Source organism: Colletotrichum tamarilloi (assembly GCF_030869305.1).
Source record: "Colletotrichum tamarilloi strain Tom-12 chromosome Unknown Scaffold_4.1, whole genome shotgun sequence".
NCBI classification, from domain to species: Eukaryota; Fungi; Ascomycota; class Sordariomycetes; order Glomerellales; family Glomerellaceae; genus Colletotrichum; species Colletotrichum tamarilloi.
The window spans coordinates 750,048-762,302 of record NW_026849387.1 but is presented as its reverse complement, the minus strand read 5'-3'; the positions used below and the strand labels follow the sequence as shown (position 1 = coordinate 762,302).

At 54.3% G+C, this 12,255-nt stretch overlaps 6 protein-coding genes across 6 annotated transcripts; 2 read left to right on the top strand and 4 right to left on the bottom strand.

The window, feature by feature from the left end:
* Positions 1 to 477: 477 nt before the first annotated feature.
* On the top strand, positions 478 to 1,559 carry CTAM01_01892 (uncharacterized protein; the record flags this gene model as incomplete). The annotated part of the gene is made up of 3 exons (XM_060517932.1): positions 478 to 948; positions 1,047 to 1,171; positions 1,280 to 1,559. 3 exons carry the CDS (start codon positions 478 to 480, stop codon positions 1,557 to 1,559), a joined length of 876 nt encoding a protein of 291 aa, XP_060387466.1.
* An 851-nt stretch (positions 1,560 to 2,410) lies between these two features.
* CTAM01_01891 (PH domain-containing protein) lies at positions 2,411 to 3,688 on the bottom strand (the record flags this gene model as incomplete). The annotated part of the gene is made up of 2 exons (XM_060517931.1): positions 2,411 to 3,113; positions 3,180 to 3,688. The coding sequence occupies 2 exons, from the start codon at positions 3,686 to 3,688 to the stop codon at positions 2,411 to 2,413; spliced, it is 1,212 nt and encodes a 403-aa protein (XP_060387465.1).
* Positions 3,689 to 5,370: 1,682 nt separating this feature from the next.
* On the bottom strand, positions 5,371 to 5,631 carry CTAM01_01890 (uncharacterized protein; the record flags this gene model as incomplete). Its single annotated transcript, XM_060517930.1, has 1 exon — positions 5,371 to 5,631. A coding segment is annotated over one exon (261 nt), but the record flags the coding sequence as incomplete, so codon positions are not given.
* A 260-nt stretch (positions 5,632 to 5,891) lies between these two features.
* Positions 5,892 to 6,101, top strand: CTAM01_01889 (uncharacterized protein; the record flags this gene model as incomplete). Its single annotated transcript, XM_060517929.1, has 1 exon — positions 5,892 to 6,101. One exon carries the CDS (start codon positions 5,892 to 5,894, stop codon positions 6,099 to 6,101), a length of 210 nt encoding a protein of 69 aa, XP_060387463.1.
* Positions 6,102 to 7,370: 1,269 nt separating this feature from the next.
* CTAM01_01888 (uncharacterized protein) lies at positions 7,371 to 7,796 on the bottom strand (the record flags this gene model as incomplete). The annotated part of the gene is made up of 1 exon (XM_060517928.1): positions 7,371 to 7,796. The coding sequence occupies one exon, from the start codon at positions 7,794 to 7,796 to the stop codon at positions 7,371 to 7,373; it is 426 nt and encodes a 141-aa protein (XP_060387462.1).
* Positions 7,797 to 9,861: 2,065 nt separating this feature from the next.
* CTAM01_01887 (uncharacterized protein) lies at positions 9,862 to 10,077 on the bottom strand (the record flags this gene model as incomplete). The annotated part of the gene is made up of 1 exon (XM_060517927.1): positions 9,862 to 10,077. One exon carries the CDS (start codon positions 10,075 to 10,077, stop codon positions 9,862 to 9,864), a length of 216 nt encoding a protein of 71 aa, XP_060387461.1.
* Positions 10,078 to 12,255: the final 2,178 nt, after the last annotated feature.

The window sequence follows — 12,255 nt, the reverse complement described above, 5'->3', positions numbered from 1 at the left end:
GTTCAAATACACCAAGATGGATAAGGCACACGTATAGAGGTTTGAATTGACTTTCCCCAAACGGACAAGAGCAAGAAAAGGCGAGCGGCGCCAAAAAAAAATCCCCACGCCAAGCTGCCAGGATTCAGGAACAGAACCAACCGGCCGGCCGGGATCGCTCGCATCTGGCTTGTCTTGGCGGCGTTCATCCCACCCGCCAAGGGGGAAACCAAAAAAAAAAAAAAACGTAAATGGCCCAAGCTAAAGAAAGGTAAGGTAAGCAAAGCACGTGAACTTCCCGCCATCTTCGCGCCGTTGTGACCTGTGCCCACCCCCACCAACGTACCTGACCTTAACCACAGAACGCGTCACGTCTATCCGGGATCCTAGCCGCTAATCTTCACTTAAACATCACCGCAGTCGCATCGCATCGCGAACCGAAGCAAGCAGCGAAACCACCTCCCACCACCGCTCATCAGCCCACCCACTCGCCCCAAAATGTCCGCTCCCGGCCAAGACCAGTCACAACCCCCCTCGCAATCGATAAAGGAATCATCATCACAGATCCAATCGCAAGACCACGCCGTCCAACACCAACCCGAGACCGAATCGCATCCCGGCGCCGGCGCATCGTCAACATCAACAACAACAACACCAGCACCAGGAGCAACCTCAGCAACGACAGCGCAAGCGTCGCAACAACCACAAGAACCATCACAGCAAGCGCAGGAAACACAACCACAACAACCGCCCGCCTCACCTCCCCTCCCCCAAAAACACACCCCCGCGACCCCCGGCCCCCGCGCGGGACGCTTCATCCAGCTCTACGACGGCGCCCTCGCCAGCACCCTCCGCAAAGTAAACTACGACAACTTCGCCTCGTGCTTCCCCACCGTTGCCGCCCACGCGCCGAATACCCTGCGCAACGTCCAGAAGCAAATGGTGGATTACCTCGAGGAGAGGTGTAACGTACGTTTTGGGTCTCATTCCCTGTTCAACCCGCATGGAAGGGGAAGATAAGAAGAGGGAAAGGAACCGCAGACTAATGATGTTTCTCACTCCTATAGAAAGACTTCCAATCGATCCTCGCCGACCGCGACGTCATCCGCAAACTAAACGAGCTAGAAAACCTCGTCAGCGACGCAGACCGCAGGAGACAAGAAGGCGGCAGCGACGTCGAAGAACCAATCCCGTACGTCACACTTCCCCCCCCCCCCCCTCTCCCTTCTCGGGCCTCAACACTCTGTAACACCAGACACACCCAAAATCAAACCCCAAGGACTAACACCAGTTACAACAGCCCACACGTCCTCCCCCCCGACGAAATCCTAACGGCCCACCTCGCCCCGCGCCTCGCCCCGCAACAATCGACCCTCAACGCCCGCCTCCAAAATACCCAGGCCTCCAACGAATCCCTCTTCGCCTCCATCCAGTCTCAGCGCGCAGAGATCGATGCTCTCTTAGCCCAGCTCGAGAGCCAGGTCGCCGATATCGACGGTGCCAACGCGTTGCTCGTGGACGTTGCGCCCGAGCTGGCGGCCGAGGCGCGGGCTTCCGAGGTGGAGATGGCGGGTGTGTGAGGGGTCGGACAGACTGCGATACGCGATCGAGACGAGGGTGAAAAAAAGGGGGGAATACGTAACCGGTAAAGGCTGGATTCATGGAGATGTGGTTGTCGAATAATGTCTGATTACGGCTGTAGACATGGTTGCTCTTCCCTACGCATGAGATACCATTTTGATTTATGTAGGCCGTGGCTCGGCTGAAAACAAAGCCAAGAACTTGCAATTGACCTAGTCCCTTTATGTTTCTTTGCCATCCTGGATCAAACGGCATTCTCACAACGGCCAAAGCTTCACGTTCATTCCGAGTAATGTTGTTAACGTTTAATACATTCAAGTCGACCAGGCTATGCCTCGACCATGACCGATGGGAAGTTTCCTTCAGGGTCCCCCATCGTTAACGAATATGTTCGGTGCCAAGGCTTTCGCGATGCCAACGCTGAATACTCCATGCTACAGAAAAAGCAAAAGGACGATAATGAAATTTGGGGCAGCGAGCATTGCTGCTGCCCTTGACAACTCCGCCCAATGATGATATGCTTGGCGCAAAGCTATGCTCTCGTTCTCTCTCTCTCACCCGCCATAAATGACAAAGGAGACTGAGAACAGGTTGAGAGGAATCGAGATGAAGTAGGAAGGAAAAAAGAAAAGAGCCAACCGAATGCATATGCCGCGCCGTCCCGCCCGATTTTTGTTTTGGCCGCCGTACCGACCGACCGCCCAGCCTCTGGGTAATGTATGGTAAAAATCCGTATCGTCGAATCTTGCGATTCTTCCTCGTGTCAATGCGAAAGAAAGGCCCTCGTCATTGACGAGGGCACGGGGTATGTATATGTGCAATAGAAGTGAGGGAGAAACAACGATCCATCTTAAATCCTTCTGTTTTCCGTGTGGATGACTTGCCAAGGGCCGAAGAAATCAATCTCGCCGTAGGCTGGCGGCAGTACGCGCACCATGCGACCTGTTGCCCAATCCACGAACCATCGTTTTCCCTTGCTGATGATGTAGTTTGACTTTCGGGGGCTCTTGAACAGGAGAACAGAGTAGCAAAGCTTGGCATAAAGCAGATCGTGGGCCGCACTCCATTGATGCTCGGGTGCCCATTTTCCAGTGTCTGGATCGATGGCCTCGTTGGGATACGATGTTGTCGACAAGCGGCTGCTGATCAGCTCGTTCCTCCCAGGTCCGGGGCCGTAGATAGACTCGCTGTCTAGTACGTTGGTCTCGCCGCGCTCGTTGACGACGGCCTGGTGAACGAGACCCTCTATGGTCGAAGATGCTGGGAAGGGATCGGGTGCCTCGGCAGAAGCCACACGGCGGAGTTCAGGACTCAGTGGTCTTGGCGTCGGTACGGGGTAGTTGTTCGTCGGTGCTGGTGTCTGGCCACGGAACCAGCGGATGCGTTGAATGCGGGGGATGCTTTGGTCGCGGGGATAGTCACGATCGTCGATGGGAGCGGCAACATCGATGGCGGCGAAGAGAGCCTCCAACCACCTGACCATCGTGCTTAATTCTATACAGGATAGGAGAAACTGATCCTCCTCGGCCCTGACACGAATGACATATCGCCTCCTAGGTGGGAGTCAGTCTCTTGGCAGGTCTTGGCATGGAATGAGGCTGAGAATCGAGGCAACCTACTTCTTGTAATCGGCAGCAATACCAATATCGGCGTGCTGAAGACTGTACGCTCTGTCGAGAGATGCCTTTCGCACCCATGGCGGATTGTCGGGCGAGATGGTCGGTCCGTCTCTCGTCCTGCCCCATCCCCAATCCTTCTTCACGTTGTAGAAATTCAATGCAGTGCCTCGTAGTTGTACGATAGTGGTGTGCCAATTTCTGTCCTCTGCCCGTTTGGTTGTGTTTTCAATTTCCATCTTCTTCACCCATACGCCCTCCAACTCGATGTCGCACGAATAGCCTGGCAAATCCTCCCCGACTCCATGTTGGGAGTTGACCCTGGGTGCCACCGGCCGTCTTGGTCTAGCATCCCGCTCATATGGTGGCGGCTGTGATGGTCGTCGGAAAGGGGAAGTCATGACTTCCTGGTAGAAATAGTCCTCCTCCATCGATAGTCGCCGCCGGAGAGGCGGCGGCTGCGCTGCGGTATTAGATGGTCCATTTCCGCCGTCCTCGCTGCGGGGATCCATGGGGCAGATGAGGTTTTATATGACAGGAGACGAGTGAGCCGGCAACAGACGAGTCGTGTCAGGCCAGGACCACCATGCGGCGGGTGGCAGCGGAGGCAGAGGCCCGTTCCCGTGCGTCTGTCTCGGACGGATTCCCTGGAACGAGGGATTCACGAGATGTGCTTGGCCCGGGGGTTATGCTGACCCGCAAAACTTCATGGTGAGGGCCTTTTGTCGGCGGCTCTTTCTTAGGGCCGCACGGGGCAGAGTAACGTAAAACAAATGCAAAGGGGTCCTGGGACGAGACCGGTAGATGAGATGAGATCGGGGAGTGGATTAGGTCCAGTCAGGTACGAATGCGTAGGTATGGAGAAAGGACTGGAGACCTCGGTGGTGTGGATGTGTAGGTGTCGTGGTGAGAAGGTGGATGAAGGATGGAGTGATGTGCCGAGAAGCGAGAAAGCGGTGGCAATGGAGCGACGGGTCCAAGTAGTAGGCCTGGTTCCAATGACCGGGCGTAGGAATAGAATCCGGTTCCTGGAGCGAGCGAGGTGCGGTTCGAGACAAGCACGGCGAGCAAGCAAGCAAGCACAGGAAGCACAGATGGGAGGCGGAGGAGTGGTGGTTGTGGAGGAAGCAGACGAGATGGGATGGAAGGTCAAGGTTGCAACGGGCTGGCGGGAGGAGTGAAGCGAAACGGGAGGCGTCGAGTCATCGGGTGGTGCCAGCGCAAAGAAGAGCCGCTTAACAAGGTTGGACTGAATAGGAAGCCCGATGATGAAAGCAGTACAAGCCGGATATGAGGGAACCGATTCCCGTGCAGGGCCGAAGAAGAGGCGCGAGAGGTTGGAGACGATGTCCGGGACCGCGCAGCAAGGGCAGTTCGTCTGTGTTGAAGGACCAGGGCCGCAAGGGGGACTTGGCTCTGGGGGCGGATCTCATGCGCATCGGACGTCGGGTCAGGCCAGGACAGGGCTCGTTGAAGAGCGGCGGGTGGGAACGTGGTTGCGTAGCTGACAAGGACGGCGTGATATGGCGAAAGAATAGGGTAACAGAAACCAAAGGCGAGTGAAGACCATGTACGGTAATTGGTGTGTTCCTGGGTGGACCACCGCGCGACTTGTGATGATCAGAGAAGGATGGATGGACGGATGAGACCTGGTTGATGGGTGTGGAGGCGTGTGTCGAGCGGAAGTTGAACAGGACCCCAAGCAAGGTTGAGAGAAGTTCAACGGGGTACGGCTTATGCACGGGGTTCACCGTTGGTAGAGGTGAAGTTGAGGTTGCAAAGGGTACGAGTAGAACGGGTGTGTCTTTTTCCCGCTTTCTTTTCGAACTTCAAAAGGTCGAACCAAGTGCGCGCTACAATCGGTCCCTGTCGGGATTTTTGCAGGTATTGGGTGATTCGATAATGGAGAATTGGAGAGTAAAGAGGAGAGATGGAGGCTCGGATTCTGGCCGGGCGGTAGGCGTGGACGTAGTGTATCGATCAGCCAAGGTGCGATTCAATTAATGATCCGAAGGTACGTATCCAGTACCAGGACTCAATGCGATGCTGCAGCGATATCCGTACTTGGTACGCGTACCCTTGATATGTACTTCGGCGCGAGTTGGCAAATGGGCAGACTCTTTGTCGGATTGCTTGGAATGATGATTTGCAGTTTGGCGCTTCTACCGTACAGTTGTAAAGTGTGGTGTTCCATTCAGACAGAGGGTGAGCAGCACAAGCAGCAAGCAGCAGCGGCGGCTAGCAAACGGAAACGCAGGCCGTCGGCTTGAGAGGTTGAGGCAGGCGTGGCAGGTCGGCAGAGCAGGGGCAGATGAACGGGGGGGGGATGAAAGCGGCAGGGTGGTCGTGAGTCTAGAATAGGGACAAGGAACCGGCCTTGAAGCAAATGGCAGGCAGGCAGGGTCGAGTAAGAATTAGGGCGAGTTCGGTGCCGATGATCGTCAAGACGAACACCCACGAGTAATTCCTGAAACCTGAGTGGTGAGTGGCCAGCGGTTCATCCGTTTGGCAAGCCGCGACCTAACCAAAGTAAGTACCTTAGGGAGCACTGTGGTAGGGGCAGTGAAGGAAAAATAGAAAAGGGCCCTTTGGTGCAAATGCGTGGTGGTCCCCGTCCTGAGGTGGTCAGAGTGGTGGATTGTGGAAGCAAGAACAGCGCCGAGTGGACCGAGGCCTTTTGTAGACAGGTCTAACCCGTTTGGGGAGGTGAAAGACATGCGGCGACCGGGGTGGCGCGGACTCGAGGTACTTTTTTTCCCCTTGACCTGTGCTAGACTGCTAGTAGACCACCCAGCTTTTTCATCTTTTGACCTTTTGGTGGACGGTATAATGGCAATGCTACCTCCCGTTGTGCCTAGACCCAGCAGCACAGCAGGGTATCTTTGTATTTGGAGACGAGAGGGACAGAGGCTGGGTCTCTCGTAGGTCAACGTCCTCTGGCATTGTCATTTGCATTGCAACCTTGGAGATTGGCCGCCAGAGCATAACCGGCGTTCATAGTACTGTCCGAGCCTAACAGTGTCTGCGCGGACGAGAAACAAGAGCAAAACAGAAGAGAGAAGGAAAGTAAGGCAAGAGAAAAGAACAGGTGGTCGGTGAAGACGCAAAGCTCCAAACGTAATGTATCTATCTGATGCAAGGAATGGCGCCTCGTCTCCAACGCTGTAGATTGATGCCGGGCAGGCAAACAAGGACCAGACGGGAAGGAAGTTGGTGACCCAAGGTACCAATGCACTTTACCGTACTAATGAAAGTACCTTACCATGGAAAGACGGGAGAGAGAGTTGCAGCGTGAGAAGGCCCGGGTGCAAAATGCTTGAATTCCACCGAATATCAACCTGCCCGCTTGAGCCTTAGCAAAGTAGCGAGGTACCTTGCTCCATATGAAGGAAGGTCTGCAAAAGTTTGAGCGTAAGGCAGGTGCCTACCTTACCTGGCGAATCCCATCCTCCGTTTCACCCTTGGACGAGTTGCCGGCAAAGTATTCATACCAAATAGAAGCCACGACGGAAGGTCAGCTGAATGGATGCCTTTTCCAATGGCACCAGTTACGGCATTACGGCACAGAAAGGCGGGGGCCCTAGCCCGGCGTGGACCCTCCCTCCGTACCTGCTTCCATTCTCGGTCAGAAGTCTCCCGTCAACTCCCAAACTCCTCAAGTTCCCACCGCTTGAGTCGGGCGCGACCCGACCTTACCTTACCTTACACTAGCAGGCTAACACTAACAGCGAGACTTATTCCTTCTTTCTAGGAAGCTTAACTCTCTCTACCATGGAGCAGGCAGGTAGCATCCGTCATATTGCACCTGCGCTCATCAAGGTAAAGGCCAGGTCAGGCGTCGCAACTCGGCTTCAACTCCGGCAACAACGTCTCTCTAGCCTTCCAACACAGGAAGGTAGGCTCTCTAGGGAGGCCCTTTGCATACAATGTCCGCGTCATTCGATAACTGGGATTCCTCGGATATAGACACAGACGGATCTTGGTCGGCAACTGCCACTTGCTGACGGCTTGTGGAGCACTCGACTCTGGACTCTGGAGCTTCGTAAACCGAGTCCACCTTGGTTTAAGGTAAATTCTAAGGTAAATGTCAAGTGGATCGACGACGTGGGTGCCAGATTTCAAGACGTTACACAGTACACTTACAGTACTCCGAACGCCAGCAAACCAAACACTCCTCACTCTCAGTATCTGTATTCAGGTCGAAAACCGCACTTCGCACAATTGAACAGAACTTGGTAAGACGCTGAGACTTTGCGTACTTCCCAAAAGAATCGTCTGAACAATTACTAAAGAGGTCAATAGGATGCCTCGTACGGGGATACAAACAATGGGATGAACGGGCATGGCCGTCGACATGCCAATGCTAAAACATGCCATACCACACGAACACACACAGTACAAGCACCGATACTTTGTCCCCAACACCGCCCACCCACACACACTTTTTGTCTCGAGACCCAGGCCAACACCAAAGGCCAACACCAGGACGAAACAGGTCAGATATCCGCCATGGTGCCCGAGTCTACCCTCGTCGTCTACTGACCATCCCCCAGTCTCTCTACCGTTCTCTTTGCCCTCCGGCTGCACAATCAAGCATTTCTGCATAATCCATGTCGCCATGCTATCCCCCTAACGTTCGAATTGCCTGTCAATGTCATGGCCTCCCCTTCCATCAATTATACCTCTCTTTCCGCCGCCGCCGCCGCCGTCACCGTTTTTGCTGGCTCGGGAATCCTTGGCTCTGCACTGCAAGTCATTATTAATGGACGTCAATGGAGGGTTAGCACCGCCTAGCATCAGAACGGGAGCGCGGCCAAGCTCGATGCACATGGCGATCCCGTCCTCAAGTGGCTTGGACTCTCGAATCGGCCGAGAGACGGTTGTCTGTGTCCGCAGCTTGAACATCGTCCGCTGAACCGGAGGCAGCCACTGGCGTGTCCTTGAACCTACAACAAAGTGACTGTACCTTACTGCCCACTATACCCGCGTATGCGCACCCGAAACATCGACGGCGGCGGGACACACCAGTGCTGTTTGCTGGCCTGGGCTTCGACAGGAAGAGTGGTGCATAAACGAAACGAGGAACGGCAAATGCCAAGAGCGGCGGCTGGCCCGAACCACCTGCCACCCTCGCGCACACACTCGCCTCTCCTCGCTTGAGCGCTTGTCCTACTGCAGTCCACGAGTGCGCAGGGCGGAGTGTCCGTTTGGATGGACGCCAATTATTGGCAAAAGTCCAAAGGATCTTTTGCGAGCGGATCCCACTCAGCCGTTCCCTTTTGCTAACACTAACTCGAACACATCCCCCGGTTTATCGCCTGTCGTTGGTCAGCCACCTGCCAGCCTACAGTACTTTCTCAAGCCAAGCATCAGCCGTGCAAGTTTGGGTAGAACAAATCGAACTTTTGCAGACGCGCCTCGTATACTGTGCTGCTGCCTTTTGGAGCAGAGTTTTCGCTTCGGCCCTGGTGCCCCAATGGCGCCGTTTCTCATATTGCGATTATCATGCGCAATACGTACGCTCTGCCTCACCACAAATTACAGAACGGAGCACTCTCCGCGACATCCGGCCCATCAGCACAATCGTTGAGCCAGCCGTTGACAGTGGCAGTTTAATACCTACCCCATCCATCACGCCATGCCTGCTGGGATAGGGACCCCCTCCAGATCCCCCCGTTCCCCAGAAAACGCCCTTCGGATCCCCCCCGGCACGCCACGAAGTCAGGTTTTGACTATGGGGGCGCCAGTCGCGACTCGAACGTCGCGCCCTCCTTCTATACCAGCGTTCGATTTTTTTCCCACAGATGAACATGGTGCTTTTAGGGCCTGTCAAGCAAATGTCACGTATCACTGATGGCGGACTGGTATGGAGGTATTAGTCTGTTGCAGGCCAGGCCAATACCACCACGCAACACACGCCCCCCGAACCCGGCCGCCCGTTTCTGCTTCTAGCGGCTTCGCCCAATCTCTTGGAATTTTCTTGGAAAGCTTGAGTGGACGCCATTCCCGCACCACAGCTCACGCCCCGTCTTCCAGCCGGCTGCCGCTGAATGCTCGCCCTGCCCTGTTTTGCTAGGCCGGCTTCGTTTGTCAACGTGAAGCAATTGTTTCGTTGTCATTGAGGAGACAGGACGTTGATTCTAACGCAAGTTTGCCCATGCCGCTCTACCTCGGAACAGGCAATATTCTAGAAACAACTCGCCGGTCACCAACACCAACGAAATGCAAACTCGAAAGACGTATTCTTTCCTAAACAAGAATCGACGACGGAAATCTCCAAATAATCTCCACTGGCTAACCGCTCTCCGAAGTGCTGATCTTTGATTATCGCCGGCAGTTCCCTATCTGCCACTTGAACATCTTCATCCTGGCTCTGTGATCATCGGTCAGCAAAACTGTTTGCATGCTGGCTAACGGACTGCTGTAACCCCTCGCAAGAACAAGCGCGAAGTCTGGCCACCTGCTCACGGATTCCCAGCCCACTCATACTTTGGGTTCCGCATGCTACCACTACAAGGATGGAAGCATTGTCCGCATGGAGACGTACAAAGCACTACTTTGAAAGTAGTGATGACAGCATGCCGCTCTGCGACCTAGAACACGCGCGCCGGAGAATAATACAACCCAACGGCAAGATTTCCCCTCTTTAGATTCTCGACGCCCGAGGAAGCTGGGGGGTTGACGGCTAAGACGGCATCTCCTGGACCATTTCTAATCGAGGTCCAGGTACCGACCAACCACACAAAGTTGACGTGACCGCCATCTCAATCGAGAAGGTCGCAAGCAAACAGGGAGGGGGTAAAAAAGAACGGTGGGTGCGAGAGCAAAGACATCTGCAACCGCAGGGCTCGCAACATCCGAGCCGAGCTCGCCGGCAAAAGACCAACAGGAAGATGAGCATCAGCGTGGACAACCTCACCGGCTGGGAAAGCAGCACCGTTTGTCCAAGTGGGCTTTATTCCTTCATCAAGTCGGCGAACCTGACCGCTGCTACAGCAAATCGCTACCAGTCAGTCACCTACGGAGTACTTCGTAGTCTTACTGACGTTCTGGGTTGCGAGGGGGAGATCACAAAAATCCCCAGCCTTTACCCCAGTTGGCCGGCCAAGCCCGCAAGCCAAGACTTTGAGCTGCAAGCCTCCGTACACCACTCTTAATACAGTAATCGTAGTCGCTGCCGTACCTTGATGGACAGAATAGAAATACACACGAGATCCGCACATCATGAGAGTGCGTGCGTGGTTGGCAGCCTCCGACTTGTCGCTCACGCATGCTGCTGGCCTTGCTTGGTTGGCAGCTCTTGGGACTCGGGAGTAAGGACATCATTACGTACATCATTCTCCCGAAAAGCAGACTTTCTCTCAGCTCTGTACGACGATTGTGGAGACGAAATTCGCATACCAACGGCCTACGTAGTACAGTCAGCGCTTCCCAGGGCCTTGGCGACGAGGTTTTGAACTCGAGGGGTTTCAGACAAAAGGGCACACGAACTTTTGGAAATTTCCACATTGGTTCCTTTGTCAGTCGACCCTGCACAACATGTGGTCCGATCACCAAGACAAACTTCCAGACGTGCAACCCGCGCGTCCCATACTCCTGGTGAGAGGCGGGAGGTAATTCCGGGTGCCATTCCTGAATGGAGCCCCCAAGACTTCAATAATGGGTTGGGTTGGTCTTTCTGGAGTCGCACAGGGTTCGTTTGTTTATACGACGTTGTTTTCCCCACGTTCTTTTGTAAAGAGGAAACTTTTTTTCAAGCCCGTCTAAGCGACTTGGCTAGTTCATCTCCCATTGAGCCTCGACAATCAAATCGAGATGTTTGGGAACATTAGAAAACACGAATAAGCCGAGCAGGTAGGTCTAATCCAATGACACCACAACGTGGTCTAGAGCTCTTTCGACTATCGACCGCCTTTTGCAAGCCAGGATGGCTTCTTTGCGCCCTTTCTTTCCTTTTAGCCAATTTTCTCTCTTGGAACCTTTGTAGTTCATAGTCCTACGTGGGGCGCGCTCTCGCTCAGAGGACCGTAATGCGGTCTCCGAGCCTGAATCGGCGAGAGAGAGGTAGAGAAGGCGAGGAAGAGGAGGTTTGTCTCGGATGAACCAAGCAAGCGCAAACGAGGCGGACCTCGACGAGGGACTTCGATCACGTCGCTCTCAGCGGCGCCTCCTCTCCTTTTGCGCGTGTTTATAACCTCATCGACACGCAGCGCGCGAATGACATGCGCCGTGGTACTGGAACCAGAAAGCCCATCGTACTACCGTCGTTGTCGTACTCGCAGTAAGTACAGTCGAACAAAAGGTTCTAGAGCTGCGAGCGATGGGGTCTAGGTTCACCCTTCTCTGGGCGGAACAGACTTGATCTCTCTGCCAGCGTGAACGAGATGGCGACGATGTCGGTTGCCACGTCTCAGCCCAGCATGGATAAGAATGAAGCCGAGTAAAGAGGAAGGTGGATTTCTCTCTAGTGCGCTTTCGGTCAAGATAGTGCCGGTGGGATTTATCTACATACCCGATGAAGAGCCTCTGATAAACTTCGAGACTCGATCTTCGAGGCATATCCCTTACCGTTCTCCCCTGCCTCACAGGGTTTCGTAGACCATCTACTCACGCATTCCAATGTTGGTCACGGCCCATCTGAGGAACCACAATATTCATAGGATAGGAGTTAAAGATAAAGAAGGCCATGAACCTCATCGTGTCGGAGTCTTGTTCCAGAAAGAAGACACAAGACGAGAAGAGGTTCGCATAGATGGTGAATTCCAAATCCAGTAGTAGCTTTGCCTCCAAAAGCCACAGCTACAGACAAACTACAATCCAAGAACGGATTCCGGACACGCAAAGAAGAGATGGCGTGCTAAGAGCCTTGAGAAGTTCGATGCCTTTCCATGGAACTCGAATTTCGAAATCGAGCCAACATTCACTTGTCGTAACGTGCTGCCCCTGCTGCCCCTCCTACTGATACTGCATCTGCTGCTGTGATTGTGAGCGAGCGGTATCGTTGCTAAGCTTTGCCTTTCGTCTGTGTAATATCCCGTGTTCCCTGGTAGAGTTGGCCCGTCCCTCGCAATGAAGCGTG